General features: G+C 32.7%; 1 protein-coding gene across 1 annotated transcript in view; it reads right to left on the bottom strand.

Moving 5' to 3' along the window:
* Positions 1-3819: 3819 nt before the first annotated feature.
* LOC143258692 (dual specificity calcium/calmodulin-dependent 3',5'-cyclic nucleotide phosphodiesterase 1A-like) overlaps positions 3820-17374 on the bottom strand; it is a 134200-nt gene continuing 120645 nt past the window's right edge. The window contains exons 9-18 of the mRNA XM_076518112.1: positions 16594-16734; positions 15197-15297; positions 14755-14880; position 14294; positions 12854-12957; positions 11422-11542; positions 8779-8860; positions 7784-7915; positions 6053-6262; positions 3820-5245 (exon numbers count right to left, since the gene is read on the bottom strand). Coding sequence (XP_076374227.1) covers positions 5145-5245; positions 6053-6262; positions 7784-7915; positions 8779-8860; positions 11422-11542; positions 12854-12957; position 14294; positions 14755-14880; positions 15197-15297; positions 16594-16734 — 1119 coding nt within the window. The 3' untranslated portion in view covers positions 3820-5144. The remainder of the gene's footprint in view (positions 5246-6052; positions 6263-7783; positions 7916-8778; positions 8861-11421; positions 11543-12853; positions 12958-14293; positions 14295-14754; positions 14881-15196; positions 15298-16593; positions 16735-17374) is intronic.

Raw genomic sequence — 17374 nt, 5'->3', positions numbered from 1 at the left:
CACACGCATTTTCCTCCTTGGAAGCTAAGCGAGAACAAATTCTTCTTGAAACATAGAGTTAAGCTAATGTACATGTCAAGTTTGTCTCAACAGACAATCATTTAAGGTTGTGTCTCTTGTTTTATTTACTTTTTCTTTACAATGGTGACATGCTAGAGCTTATTTCCATCAACTTTACGTTGTTTGTGACAGTCTGAGATACCATATGTCTGTTAATATATTAGCGCGAGCTTTTTACATAAATCCTTTTAATTTTATTTGAAGTTTTTAGTCACAATTTCTGAATATCTTAATTCTTAGGATAAAAAAGGGTATTGCATCAATTGTGTGATAACTACTGTTAAAGCAGTAATTAGTACTGAAAGGTAATCAAAGTTAAAACAAAAATAAAGAACAGTTCTTCCACAGTGATGGATAGCTGTCCAAGCATGCACTGCGCCACACTTGGTTTCTCAGTATTTGTTAACCTCAAAATCGTTGTTCGTTCCTATACATAAACATTTCCTCAACCCAAACGAGCCGTTATTACATATATAATAAATCCCTAGATACAACAAATTACAAAACCTTATACTGCTGCACACCATGTGTTTCCGACATCAGCGAGAAAATAACCAACATTTGGAAAAAAAGGTATAATAAAACACAACATTGCAATGCACACCAAATTTATTCAAAAACCAGGAAAAAACTGAAGTCCATACTATGTAAAAGCTACGCTGACAAACACAACACTAACATAATTAATAAAATACAATACAACAACTGCCACGACTTTTTTATTGGAGAAACAAGCAGAAAAATGGAAACGAGATTCATTTCAGAAAGAAGGTCAGCTACAATAAGAAACTTGATAAATTAAGGTGCCAGCAACAAAAGTGACACCAACACGGTGAACCACCAACAAACCTCGTAATTAATAGATCCGACCGAAAATTAAGCAATAAAGTTTGTTTGTTTGTTTGTTTTTGAATTTCGCATAAAGCTACTCGAGGGCTATCTGTGCTAGCCGTCCCTAATTTAGCAGTGTAAGACTAGAGGGAAGGCAGCTAGTCATCACCACCCACCACTAACTCTTGGACTATTCTTTTACCAATGAATAGTGGGATTGACCGCCCCAACGGCTGAAAAAGCGAGCATGTTTGGCGCGACGGGAATGCGAACCCGCGACCCTCAGATTATGAGTCGCATGCCTTAACACGCTTGGCCATGCCGGGCCTAAGCAATAAAAAAATACATCTACTGAACAAAGGACTCAACTTCACAGTAACATCTAAAAATATTCCATTCACCGAAATGAAAGCCTGCCTGGAAGGCCTAGCTAGAAGACTGGTAATCCACTTTACACAAACTGAAAACACCAAAAAAATCAACGGAAAACAACCACCAGAAAGAAGACAACTTCGACAATAATCCTATTGACAACCAACAGTTAGAACCGAAAACATCTATTTCACTGAAACACCTTTAAACAGTATTTTAGACAACTTATCCAAATAATTTTCACACAAAACTATAAACATCATTTCATAGAAAAGAAGTCTAAAAACCAACCCCATACAAAAATATATTAATTCTATAAACAACTTTAAACAAGACAACAACATAAAAATTCTAAAAGCAGATAAAGACCGTGCTATTGTTATAATGAATAGAAATGAATATATTCCAAAAATGAACAACATCTTATTAGATACAAACAAATTTTAACTACTGAATACAAATCCAACTAAAAGACATGAAAACCTATTAAACAAAATACTAATACAAATGAAAAAACTAACACAGTCTCAGAAAACATTTATCCTTACCTACGGAAAACCGACTCACGCACACCACAACTAACTAAACACCTAAACCTCACAAACCTGATTGTCCACTACGACCCATATCGTCTACCTATGAATCATTTAACTACAACCTCGGTAAATACATAGCGTGGGTATTTTCTAAATGTGTAACATCAGCCGGCTCCTTTTTCAAAGACTCTTTTAACTTTAAATATACTCTTAATCAACTAAATCATAAAGTCTTAATGGCCACAGAAGTCCCAACAACTGAAGCCTGCAAGATAGCTTTAGAACTTTATATCCAAGACCCTAACCTATTGATACACATCCCCAGCAACCAATTAGCAATCCTTATAGATTTCACTACCACCACCACCCCGCTAGTACAGCGGTATGTCTACGGATTTACAACGCTAAAATCAGGGGTTCGATTCCCCTCGGTGGGCTCAGCAGATAGCCTATGTGGCTTTGCTATAAGAAAAACACACGCTCACTACCACCAAAACTAAATTTATGTTCAATAACTAAAACTACTTACAAATAAATGGCCTAAGTATGGGGTATGCCAACATTTCAATGGCACAGATTGAATCTTAAGTGATCAATTCAGCCTTACACCCACCACTATACTGGTACAGGTATGTTGATGATACAGTTGCTGGATTCACATCTACAAAACACACACTTAGTGTTTTCAATCACGTTAATTCGATACACCCCAACATTAAGTTCATCTGTGAACAGGAACAAAAACCCAAAAAAGTAACCAAATAGCATTTCTTAACCTCAAGATCACTAGAACTCATGCACAGTTCAAAACAGAAATCTACAGAAAAATCACCCATACGGGATTATACAGCACGTGACACAAAACAAAAACTCAACGTATTACGAAACTAAATAAACACAGCCACAAAACTATGCTCAACCGATAAAATTAACGATAAAATCAACAACAACAAAACACTTCATCAACATCGACAAATTTCTTTCAAAAATCGTTGAAAAATTATACGCACACATATATATAGATAAACAACTAACAAACAATAATTAAATTCCAAGATACAACAAACTACAAAACCTTATACTGCTGTATACCATATGTTTCCGACATTAGCGAAAGAATAACCAACATTTGGAAAAACTTATAACAAAACACATCATTACAATAAACATCAAATTTATTCAAAAACCAGGTATAAAACTAAACCCCATACTATGTAAAAACTACACTGACAAACACAACACCAACATAATTTATAAAATACAATGCAACAACTGCCACGACTTTTATATTGGAGAAACAAGCAGAAAAACGGAAACTAGATTCAAAAAACACAGAAAAACACCTTCACACATGTTTCAACACTGCAATTCAAATAAACATAACACAACCATAGAAAACACCCAAATATTAAGTAGGGAAACAAATATAAACAAACGCAAAATCAAAGAAACCCTACTTATACAGCAACTAAAACCAAAATTAAACCAATGTAAAGGAGCACCTTTATACCTATACTAATTAGTAACCTAACATGTAACTGCAACGCCCCCTACAATCCCGTACATGTTTATACTCTCGTCCCTAAGACGTATCCCGCAACGGTCACATTCAAACACTTTCTTTCTTAACCTGAGGATGACCTAGGAAGGTCGAAACGTTGTTCTCTCCTTATCAATAAAAGTGTTAATACCCATACAAAGAGTTGATCTGTTTTGAAAATGATTGTATAAAAAGCATGCCCTTTTATATAAAATAGGTGTTTATGTGCGTTTTGCCCTAAGAAATAATGAAAACAGCTTATACAGATCAGTATAACAACTGGTATATATTTGTCCGATCATAACCTAATCAGGCATTTACTCAATAACAACTACATGCATGTAAACAAGAACATCAGCATTGAAAAGTGTGCAAACATTTCGGTCAAGACTGTAGAAGTACAATTTACTTTTATATCTATGGTATGATAAAAATTCGATGTTCTCTTAAACTAGAAACAAAACTTGTCAACGTAACTCATACTCTAACTAGATTGTTTTATTAAACTCAACAATACAAATGTTACACATACTATATTTAAATATACATTTAGCTGTTCAATCCGAGGCTCAAGAATCAACTGGAAACATCGTATTAATAACTTTAATAATATAGCTAATGCAGTTGCACAAAAACAAAAAAGATCACCTTAATCAAAATTTAAATCAGTTCATTGTTGAGAATATATAATTTGTAGTATGTACAAAGCAGGAAATGTGACTTTTAGCGCACAAATGCCTATATCAATTGAAAATGTTATTTACACACACAAGTAGTGCAGCATGAATATATTTTATACTAGTAACTTGATACTCCTAGAACTGTTTTGATGCTTGGACACTGAAACTATCATAAAGTTTATATATGTTGCTGATTTATACTTAGTTAAATAAGCAACAGCTTTACAGATAGGAACCTCAACTTTGTCTTAAAAGTAATTATTTTCGTTACTAAGTAACAGCTGTAAGGCAGAATACCATATTAGAGTTTCAAATAGGACACAGGTTTTTAAAATACTGTTGCTCACATGTTGCACTAATATAACAAGCACCTGCTGATGTTCTATATAAACAAACTGTACCCCTGTATATTTCGAAAGTGTGACAAGCGTGTTGTTGGTGCTGCAAAAACGTTTCACAAATAAGTCTATTGTAATTTCTACTAGATTTAATACAATTCTCACTGGATGTGTCTTGTTCGAAATTATACAAGAGTGCTGACTGATTATTTTTACTGTCTTTGTCGTTTGTATGAAAAAAGTTTGTTCAAATATCCAAACTAATTTTAGTACTACATTTCACTGTTATTTTTTTTATCTTATAAGTAGCATAGAATGAAATCCAAATTGTTATAGTTACAAATTTTTCTACATACATGAGATATATTTGAAGTTTGATTATTAACTGATTCAGGGCTCACCTGAATAGAAAACGATGATATTTGAAATAGCATAATTTCAAACTAAAGTTACACTTCGCCAGGTTTTTGACATAAATATCTTACAAGGCTCCATTCACGTCCTAACTTTCATTCTGATAAACTCGGTATATTCAGTAAACCGAACGTTCTATACAACACATGAATAAACTGAGGTCATGTCTATATGTCAGGATCGCCTGTTGAGAGGAATCAGGACTCTTGAGACGAGCAGGTTAGAGTTAAACACCTCTTGTGTGTTAACATCGTCACGTGAAGAAAAACAAACTATAATGATCACGTTAGCTTCGTAAATGTTCTCCTTAGTCACCGCTTCGGTGTTAGTATTTAAGAAGTTCCAAGATTTTATCACAAAGTAATTACACAATTCACTGTTTTTCTGATGACGTAAATGAAAGATGACTTCTTTCTTCTTCATTATCTTTTAAAGAAGACCTCTGGCCATCTTCCAACTCCTTTATTTCGGCATCTGTGACACAGAAACAGTATCAGTTTCATTTTTATACAATTTCATTTGTTAACATATGAAAAAGAGTATGTGTGTTTTCATACAGCAAAGCCACATCTGGCTATCTGCTGAATCCACCAAGGGGAATCGAACCCCTAATTTAGTGTTGTAAATCCGTATACTTACAGCTGTACTATCGGTGGGCAGTATTAACTAAAGATCTTCTGAATAACATTTCAACATCACAGTTTGTCGTGACAGAAACGTTCACTAACAACATCCTTTAACTCTTAACTGACGCGTAAATTAAAGCTATGTTCAGACTCTCCTCTAATTGTACGTAACACACTAAATTCAGTGTTAAATTTTAAATCCAACAATAAAGTTTACAAATGATTGCATATGTACAATACGTTTGAGAATTTATTTTCAATAATCTATATACCAGGAAGTGTACGACTGCAAAATATGGCCCTGTTGAAAATGTTTTTAATCTGTCGTTTGCCTTAGCTTTCTCTTGAGTACTTAATTTTATATAATTAAAATAAAAAGCTAAAATAGCTGTTAGAATGTTCACGTAACTTAAATTTATATTTTATTGCTTGATAAATAACTGAAGAAGACTTGAAATCGCATAACTTTCTGGATTATAAACTAAATGTATGAAACATTAAAACCTAAAAATTGTTTAGGAAACACTATTATATAATCGCAAAACTTCATTTCAAGGAAACACTAACAGAAGTTAAAATATTATCTTTTCCACAACACTAGCTCTTTACACTTGAGTATAAACAGATAATTTTAAATAAAAATCTGAATTTTTACCTTTCTTTGATCTTTCTTGCCAGAAAGCTTTGTTTTGCTCTAAGCATAGAACCCACGGTCTTTGAATCTTCTTTCCATTACCTAAGCTAGAGCTAAAGCTAGAAGCACTATTACTAGAGGGTTTTGCCTTATTCTCGAAACCTGGACCATTCGCCGTATTTAAAGAAGTGTAATTAACATCCTTTGCTGACTTTATAGAAGAGTTAAATTCTGTAAATAATATAAAAGAAATCTTAATCTAATTTCTTAGATTTGTCATAAAGTAGTTATTAAAAACTGTTTTTAATGAGCAAGTTTTCAATCCTTACTAAATTGAAATTCACATACTTTATTCTTTAAACTTCGTAAACTATAGAGATAAAAATATCTATTAATCTGATGTTTTTGAAAGAACAGTTAATCAGAAAACTCTTTGCAAGGATTACTAGGAAATGAAATTATATGAAGAATATAATATAACGGCTGTTCAGAAGGTCATTGAAATTGTACTTATGTTTCTTTTTTTTTTATAAGTAATAATAACATTCTCCGAAGAAATAACATGTCAGTGCCATCTGTAACTAACATGCATTTTCTTTTGCACTGCAAAACCCTATTACTTTAGCACTTTCAAAAGGTGAGTAATTTGCCATCAGAGGCAAACTATTAAATCTGACAAATTTATTCTCCCAGTGATTTAAACAATGAAAATATGACTGGTAAAATGTTCATGGTCGTGATTATAATTTACATTTGAATGCATTACTTTGATTAACTTGTTAACAACGTTTGTATGATGAAAACGATACTCTCTTGTTAACACACAACTGTATACATGTATACATATGTCGATCATTGTTCCAAACCAATATTTGATTTCTAAAATGTTGAATCTGTGATGATTAAATCGTTTAGAAAAATGCAATTTGACAAACAGTTCAATAGTATAAAAACTATGAGTCAGTGCAATAAAAACGCGGAAGATATAAAAAGTGGGTCCCCAGAAAAGTTGATTGTTTTTGTATTGGTAAGTTTTTCGATCCTAAATATTCATTATATTCTAATTTCTTACTTTGCTAAAAAATAAACAACTTATTTGAAGCATAAGTTTAGTCTCCAACTTCTAGGCTAAACTTCTGCTAGTTTATATAGCATAAAGCTACAAAATAAGTTATTTCTGTTTTGTCCAACATGTCAAATTTAACCATTGATTTTAGCGCTTTAACTCTGTAAATTGGGGGGACTCGGTAAAATAGGAAAATAGATAAAATAAAGCTATTAAAGTAGGGTTATGGGTCAACTTTTATTCCTTCTTAAATGTTCCACTATCTGTCATGGTATCACATCTAAGTTTTTTAAAAAGGAAAACAGGAAAAGATATTGTAAATATTGTCTACATAATATACAAACCGATTTTTAGGCACCACAGCCAGTAGAAGAAGTGATGTAGTGGTTACTTTTTTCATCACTAGACAGACTAATCTAAACCACTTTAAATCTATAAAACGAAGGCAAATATATAGAAAAGTAATAGACAATTTTGTGAAAGTTTTGCGTGATTTTAAAAGAGCCTTTCTATATTTCAGAAACAGTGTGAGTTCTTAACCATGAGGAAAATCTCAGTGATATTTGACTACCTCTGTAAGACAAGGAAAGGGGAAAATTTTCCTAAAGATTAAAATAAAACAAGTTTTAATTTAACTAAAGAACATATTAAGCACAAATAATTTCTCTCATATATCATGCTCTTACCTGACTTACTGCCATTGTCTTCACTCTTTGAGTCTTCTGCTGGTCCACTAGCTTGTGTTAATGTGAACTGTATTTTGTCCAGAAGATCTCCAAGAAGTTCCATACTGGGAGACACGATGAAGTTTATGAATCCTAACCATTGATAGAATGTACTTCAGCAACATTCTAGTAAATACATTTTTTTATAAATGTATGTCTTTACTTATTGCTTAATAAAAGAGAAATTTTAACATATATTCAATTTATTGTAATGGTCAGTTTACTAAAGCCACTAAAACAGTAATAGTTTGATAAAACTGAAGATTTATACAAGCCATAAATAAACTTTAGAAAGTGAGGATTTTTAACCAATAAATTTAATGTAGAGAGTTTATGCGTTTTAAGTTTTTTCTCATAAAATCAATATTTTTTCATCATTGAGGCCTACATTCATATACAGTGCGGGTTTGTGGTAAAGTTGTCAGGATGTCTGGTTTAACATTAGAAGTTTCATTTTAGTCAAAAACATGTAGTCATGACTATGAGACTGAACAAGGAAGGAAGTTGTAAGGGCAATACTACACTTGAATACAATTCTTATAAAGTGTCCTTAACTTTACATAATACTATCTCGACTTTTTAAAGTTTAAGACTATTAATTTTCTTAATACAAAACGGACTCATGAGAAGTTATATTTTTCAACTTTTCGTAATAAAAGTACGTTTATTTTTATGTTATCAGTCTTAATTATGTTTTTGTATTGTAATTCCATCTGTAGACCTTCTGTTTACACTTGCAGTGATTCAGAGAGACACTTTGTAAAAAGATGTTAGCGTCCTCATGTGCTGGTTGCTATTTGACTATCCATATAAATTTGAAGAACCTTGAACATTTTTGTGTGCCTTTCTTAGATCAGCTAGTATATGACATCTACTTCTGCCAGGACGCTGGTACTAATAGCGTTAGTGTATTCATCTGTAAGTAATGTTATCTTTAATGTGGCGATTCCTCTTACCGATTTGAGATTCAGCTACTAACGTTGTGTTTCTATCACAAAGTGGCGAAAATGGTAGACCTAGTTCTTTTTCTTTGTCACCCTGAGAGTGAAAGAAACAAAATGCATTAATAATAAGCAACTACTAAAGCAGAATGATTGTAACACTAATATACACGTATCCTAAATGCCATAAATCAATAGTAATTCAATCATTCTAAATGTGATTGTATTCAAGTGATAACATTTAAATATTTACTTCGATGTACAGTAAAGTAACATTCAATCTTTTATATATCAGTTGATTACGTCTGACATCAGTGATCTTTATTTTACATCCATCAAAGAACATTTAGTGTTAAGAGATCGTGAAAGACTACCTTTCTAATTTTCGTAATGTACAGTTGGAGAAACAACGGTTTTAACTCACTGTAAGTGAGTTAAATAAACAAATAATTAACACACATAAAACGAAATGTTGACAAATATACAACCGTGTAATATTGTCAGGTCAAGAATATACACACAAAAGTAGCAGTATTGAAAAGAATAATAAGTCATATTTCAGAGTCACTGAGTGCAAGCGGCTGATAAACATGAACAATAGTAGAACTGCACAACATTACTGTATGTAAGAAGATTCTAGCCATAAAATGAGATTTAATATTTAGAATAAAAGTCCTATTAAATGAAATGATAAAGTAAAACTGAATAGACTACACAAGTTGATTCATTTAAAAATAAGTTAATAATGGTTAACGAAATATATAAACCAAAACGGTAATTTATGCTCATTAAGTTTTATTTAAACGTAGATTACCGGTTTAAAACTAGGTTGTGTATAGCATTTTTTTATCAAATGAGTATTTCATTTTTTGCACACACGTGTGTGTGTACGTGATACAGTAAACTAAATCTCTTCCAAATGGTAGGTAGAAACACTATCGAAGAAGGAACAAAGTGGACAAGTATTTGATAGAAGTTGTGATAAGTGGGCAGTTCATAGGCTTCTTAACCTCGTTAGTAATTAAGAATTATTCCAAATTTTCGATTATGTAATTTTCGCACTGTTGTAACAACTTAAAATGGACCAAAAAGTCGTGTTTCTAGTTGGTTTCTTTGTTCGTACACAAGATACTTCTACTTGACTCGTATAAATTTTCTTGCAAAGCATCAGATGGTTGGACTAAATTAATTCATGCTTGAATCGTTTTTGGTTATCAAGTATGAGGTTCGCCAAAAGGAGAGCCAATAAATGCTGTCTGAGAGCGGAAGGTCATGAGGTAAGCTGTCTCCTGATCAAAGAGTTTTTATTCCAACTTCAAGCACAGTTTTTAGTCTAGTTTCCCACTAAAAAAATCAAGAAAGGAAACTTGTTCTTAGGATCTATGTTTATAACGAGAGAAAGAAAGTACTACTGGTAGGGAGGACTACCGATGCGACTTGGTAGGTAAACACAATCAATTTTCAGTATTTTTGTAATTCCAAAAAATTGACTTTGTTTATTTTCTACGAAGTGATTAGACGAAGATTGAAAACTGAGTCACCTATCTTAATCAGAAAATTCACTGTGCCAAACTTGCTGTTATTCAATTCTATCTGAGGAACTTCTCGGCAAATCACTTTAACCTGATAATTTTATTTGTTTATTGGAAATTGAACACAGCTACACAACGGCACGATTTAGAACTTGTTATTAAGGTTATGGAAATGCTGTAGCTAAATGTTATGCAATATAATAGGATAGTTATTTGTACACTTCATTCAGTGTCATTTCTTTACCATATTAAATGTAAGGTTTAAACTTGTATATGTTTTTGTACTTTATGAGTGGTAGTAGGAATTTAGGAACCTGTACCCAAGTTTTATGAATGACATTTAAGAAAATGTTGAGAAACATACATAAAATCTTCTGTAAAATGTTGATTTTAGTTTGAAATTCATTCGAATGTCCATCCATACTATCAAGACATTTGATTTAATAAACTTAAATATCTTGGCTAAAATGCAATAACAGGCATTATATTTTCAACTTTGTAAGGACGGTGGTCACTAGAATTTAGCTGTGACTAAAGGTATTTAAAACTTAACATATTTCTTGCCATACGCCATATTGGTGGGTTACAACCGTCTTTTAGTTAAGGACCACTTGACACACTGGTGGGTCACAAAATTCTTTTGTGTTATTGCTCTTGGTATCTCTTGCATGTTTAATTATATATATATATATTGAATATGTTATGTGGCAGCAAATGTCTTTTACCGCTATTTGACGGATGTGCTGAAAATCAACACTTGTTTCACATGATGAATTCTAACTTGGTTGATTTCTTTATGATGCTCTTATGAATTTAGATGAAATTATATAAATTATTATATTTTATTGTCAAGAAAAATAAAAATTAACTTAGAATGTCTATTTTAGTTCAGTTAGGTTGTATTACCCACAGTGATTAAGTACTGGAAACAACTTACATCTTACAATAGTAAGAAAATACTTTCATCAAAACTAAAATTTAAACATTTATAAATTATGAATAGTCTTACCTGAACAATATATTTTATTAGAATGAGTCTATTCGCAAAAATAAAAATATGTAAATCACATGATGATAAGAAAATAAACACACCAAAACACTTAAAATAGAGAAGAACTACTGTTACCTGTTGAAAAAATTCTTCCATGAGAAGTTGCGTCCAGGGAAAGTGTAACCTCCATTCTTTACTCGGATGGCTGATATCACAGCAGTGTAGGACAAGAGCCATAGCTTTTGCTTTGTCTATACTGCAAGTAAAACAGCCCACTTCAGATTGACAGTTTAATCTTTTGTGGTGCATAAATTATAAAAAACACTTAACAGATTAATAAAAAACTCAGTGCTAATGAATATTTAAATGCATAACACTTATATTCTGAAACAAATTTACCGAAATAGTCAGTGATGTCGAGAAAACCCACTTGTAGAGAAATATATATGTAAAGACGACATCACTGATGTCGATATGTCAAAGACGATATTTCTCGACATCACTGATCACTGATATGTAAAGACGGCTCGTTTGGGTTGAGAAAATATTTTACGATGAGGAGCGAACAACGTTTCGACCTTCTTCGGTCATCGTCAGGTTCACTCATCGTAAAATATTTTCTCAACCGAAACGAGCCGTTTTTACATATATATTACCGAAATAGTACTGACTACGAAGAAGCATGTTTGACAGTTGTTGTTTAAGTCAAGTAGCCCCCGTGTGACTCATCCAATGCAATTATATATTACATATCAAAACTCGTTATCCTGGCCAAGAGTAAGCCAGTGTAAAAATTGAAATTATTTGAATGTAAATAACTTTGAAACAAAAATTAGGTATATTTTTATTAATAACTATCATAACAGATGAAGTACAATTAATATACTTTATCTTTCAAGCTCTAACTGTTTCTTTGAAATTTATATGCCGATAAGCAACTGTTAACTCTTGGAGAGTGTTTTTGCAGAATCATACCTCAGACCATGTATATTACGATTCACACTCTTAACTTGCTAACCAGGGTTAAGTCTAGCTTGATTAAACAATTTCGTGCAGTTTAAAACACTAACTGGCTTATGATGTTCTTGATGAAACAGAAAAAAATGTTTCAGATATGTAGCAGATTAATCAACTAACAATTCAAAGTAACCTTTAAATGAGGTATTTTCGTATATCCTTTCTATTCTTTGGAATATATATGCAAAATATTAGAGTAAAAGGAAGTTAGACTTTTGTGTTGCTACTACGTTCTGGGTTTAGTGTTATTACTTGTTTTGGGGGTTACCTATATACATATATATATATGTTATATTATTTTCGATAGCTGTATTATTCCCCAAACTTATCAATAACAACATTATATATTAGTGACAAGTACAGATCTTTGCCATTGTTATCGATGTTCACAAAATATTTAAACATCGCAGTTAAGCGTAACGAACGAATAATAAGTTTGTAAACTAACAACATTCGTGACAGAAAAATCAACATTATTGGGTTAAGCAGTTCTTTTGTGTTTGGAATATAGGATACAACATCCACGGCTATGAATAACCGAAGAACTTACTTGAGCTCTGGGTGACTTATTAGTGTCTTTATTGTTTTGAGGTGATGAAAATGTGACGACATATCCGTTCCGAGTACCATCTCTACTACTAACCCCGGAAATCCCTGTATTATAATCAAAGAAGTAAATATATTGTATAAAACAAACAACAAAATAACATCAAGTAAATAAAATGAGCCAAATCGTAAAATAAACTAAAACTTCAAATTAAAGCAACGGTTACTTTTGCCACAAAAAATCCAAATAGTGTATGTACACGTATAGCTTTAACATACAGTATTGAATTAACCTATTCCTAGAAACCAACAATATTTATTTATAGTAGTAAAGGCAATCCCTAGATCAGTGCTTCTCAAATTCCCCGCTTCCCTCGCGACCCATTTCTTTTACCGAAACCTTTTGGCGACCACACTTTATGAGTTATTACGGAAAGATATAAAGGCACAATGCCACTTAATGACAACCGTACGATAATGGTCAATTAATTTCTTACCCCGCTAGTACAGCGGTAAGTCTACAGATTTATAACGCTAAAATCAGGGATTCGATTTCCCTTGGTGGACTCAGCAGATAGCCTGCTGTGGCTTTGCTATAAGAAAACACACACACTCGATTTATTTTGATTAAACATTGATAAAAACAATTTAAACAAAAACGAATAATACATACATATATTGTACAAGCGAGAAAAAACATTAAAAACCCTTTCAAGTAAAGTAAAATTTGGATTCCTTCTTGAAAATTTAGTTTTAATAGCTATCATAGTATAAAAAACAACTTCACATGAGTACGTTGTCGTGAACTGAATAAGAACAACATTGGCTTGTCAGCCAACTGAGCCCAGTACTTTGTAACCGACAACTTTGTGAATAGGTCCCTACGCACTTGGCTCTTCTGACTCTTCTTGGAAACAAGGCACAATGTCTTCTAATTTGGACATATCCACTTCAACAAGATTTCTGAGCCAATTCATCTTTATCGTATCCAAGGTTTCGGGGATGTATCTATCCATTTCAATCACCATCTTGCTCAGGTGGGAGTGAAAGCAGTCCTGTGCATCCTTGAGTTTTATCTCACATTCTTCAATGAATAAACATGAAGAAGAAAAAGCGATGGCTAATTTGTATTCTTTATTTTATTATCCCATAAGACAGACACTTTTTCTACGACATCTACGATCATCATGTTTCTGCCTTGCATTTTCACGTTCAGCTTGCTTAAAGAAGAAAAGATGTCCAACATGTATGTTCATTTGACCAGTCAGACAGGGTTTTGGAAAAATTTGGCATCATTATCGTTTTTCTTCTCCAGGAAGAGTTTACTTTCCTCGAGTATTTCAAAGAATCTGGTGAGTATCTTTTGTTGAGAAAGCCAGTAGACCTCTGAGTGAAAGAGAAGATGTATGTGCTTGCTCATCTCCTTACACAGTCGTTGAAATACTCTGTAATTCAGTGTTTTAGACCATCTTTATAGCAGTAGATAAAACATCATTCACCTCTGGATCCAGATCTTTAGAGGCAAGTTTTCTCTGTGGAAGAAGCAGTGGGTTGTCATCACATTTCCATTGTCTTTTTTCACACGTCCACGGATACCTTGTCGTCTTCGTTTCATTGCTGGCACGCATTCAGTGAATACAGAAACACAAAATTTGCATGACAGGCCGTGCTTTGTGACTAAACCATCAACCACGTTGAAAATATTCTTCCTTCGATGTTGTGATAGCTAATGGAGAACAAAAAAGTAATTCTTCTATATAACTTGTACCACCCAAGAAAATTATCTCGCGACCAGGAGTTTGAAAATCACTGCTATATATAAAGGAGGAAAGCTCAAATCTGTCGGTTTTCATTCTTCTTTGTTGGTGTTATTAGTTTAAAACTCAATTGATTTAAGTCTTTCACCTGTATTCTTCCTTGCTGAGGTTCTGAAGGACATTGAGATTTTCGTCCTTCAACAATCTGAAGGATGCACTTAGATGGTGATTTTCTAGAACCGCTCTGTCGTTGTACAACAGTGCCATTTCTGATCTATGGAAGAAAGTCGCCACATTAAAATCTAATACTTGTTAATATAATATATCGTATGGAAACACCAGAAACCCATGGAAGTAAATACAATTTGTCTTTATCAAAGAAAGTAATATTTATTTGTGAAGAATTGTTTAATTTTTTAGACAGAGAAATCAGCGTTAATTTTGTTAATTGTGGTGACAACAAAGTTTTGTACATACATAAATTTGTCACAATATGACAACAAGAAAAAATTGTGCCCAAAAAAGTGATAACAGCAGTATTATTTTTAAACTGAGATAGAACATCCAATGTCAAGTTACTAAGTGCTTACCCGAACATAACATGGAAGTTGTTTGTTGTTCCAGTGTGCTCGTAATCGTGTATAACAGCGGCAAACAATGTAGCAAACACCTCCACGTCCGTTAGCCAGTTCTGTAAAGTTAAAAACGTTAGTTTTCAGCGAGTAAAGTAGATGAAACTAACAGTCCTATTGTAACTATTTTAAGCTTCTTGTGTGGAAGGAAATCAATTTATCGTTTAACTTATTAAAAGCCAAGAGTACAATAGTCCAGTATTCTTTAAGCAAGCATAAATCTAAAACCTTGTCAAACACTCCAATATACCGCATTGCCCATAATTAAAGCCTCCTCTTTATAAAGCTTACCTTTTGTGACAGTTATAGTAATCCAATATAGCAATCCATTTTATTACCGTAGTCTTCACAGCAAGATTAATACAACATACAATCCACTTTTACTGCTGTAATTTTGATTTGAAAAAGAAGGAAAACGTACACACAAACTTATCAGCATCGAAGTCAGCAAATCACATGTCAAAACCTCGCTCTTCTTTTGCAGTTTGCAATGCACCCAGAGGCTTTAATTAGGGGCAATACTGTATATATTAACTACAGTAGAGCGCATACCCTGTCACGCAGAGTTAACTAAATTCGGCCCTCAATACAAATATATGTCCATATGTTCATCGTTATCAACAGATACGGACCATTTTTGACAGTAAAATGAGGAATAATATTTCACATAAGTTCTTCAAGTGTCATCCAAGTTCGATTATGTTTGTCTGAACTAAAGAGTGTGAAAATCAATCCTCAAGGTAACAAATCAGGATATTTTGGAGCTTGTGAACTTGCTGAGACCTTGGCCCTCTCAAAACCAACCACTTCTTTAGACCATGAGTCATGGTCTAAATGTATGCCAATTTTCATACAAATCCATTCAGCCGTTTTTGTAACATTCTAACAACTCAACACATACCAACAAACACAGGGATGAAAACATAACCAATAGCGGAGATAAACATAAAACTCAAACATCGCCAAAAAAAACCCAACAGAAATTGGAACTATAAGATAGGAATGAACAAGAAAAATAAAAATTGAATAAAAATATCAGATATTTGCTGCAAAACGTTTATAAAAACCACGATGAAACTTTGTAGAATGGACAGTAACTGCCTGTTGTGGAGACACCAGGAGATAGTTAGAATGGCAATGCTATTGTAAAATGTTACTTTCAAACATTACTTAGATTAACTCAGTATATTTTGAGAAAGAAGAAAAAACCAAAAGACGAATCAGATAATTAATACCTCAGCAAATCGGAGAGGCATTTATTTTATCATCATATTGTTTTGAGCTAAGCCAGTAATGATAAATCAAAATCATTTATAGTGGTTCAAGTTGAGCTAACACTTTGTTCTATTACTTACCACTAACCCTGCTTGACAGAGCATGTAGTGGACGGTCTGGGTAACGTCAGCTGCATGAACATCGTTATGGTAGGGATTCTTGTATTTACCGTAACCCAACTCTACGTGGATCAGAAAGCTTTCAAGAACCGTGACTGGAATCTGGAAAAAAAAAAACACAATAGGCGATAAATGAAAATAAATCAGTAAAACGAATACCATAAAACCAATATAGATAATATGCGCAATATTGCACCTTCAATCTAATGCTAAAGAAATGATGGAATAATGTACATTTATAACGGTATGGTTGTATCCATAACTTGTATTGTTATTCTTGTTGCCATATAAGGTAAAAATAATCAAGAAAAGGCTCATAAGAAACAACCTTCGTAAGGTTTAAAACCTATCCAGCGAAAAGCGTGAACGTCCCTTTATTATTACTATGTTTAGAGATCAAAGAAAAATTGTTGAAACCCGTTTCAATATATACATTATGTTTTAACGTAAGTATTTCTAGTACTATAAATACATATTTTTCTACTCTATATAGTCGGTGTCACATTACACTATATTTAGTTAAACATATAATCGGCGGATACCTCCCAAGTTTCTGTTTGCTTACCTAAAAAATATTTTATTGCCGCAACAAAAATTTAAAAACGGAACTCGACGAATGTAACACTAGAAAGTTTTAAACTAAATCTTATATGATGCTTTATATATAGTTTTTAAAGCCTGACAGCGATCATCATAATAATATTACGATTTTAAAGATTATCCAAGGAGTTATAGATGGTTA

Source organism: Tachypleus tridentatus, chromosome 8 (genome assembly GCF_004210375.1).
Source record: "Tachypleus tridentatus isolate NWPU-2018 chromosome 8, ASM421037v1, whole genome shotgun sequence".
Classification (NCBI taxonomy): domain Eukaryota; kingdom Metazoa; phylum Arthropoda; class Merostomata; order Xiphosura; family Limulidae; genus Tachypleus; species Tachypleus tridentatus.
This window is presented reverse-complemented; position numbering and strand designations above follow the sequence as displayed.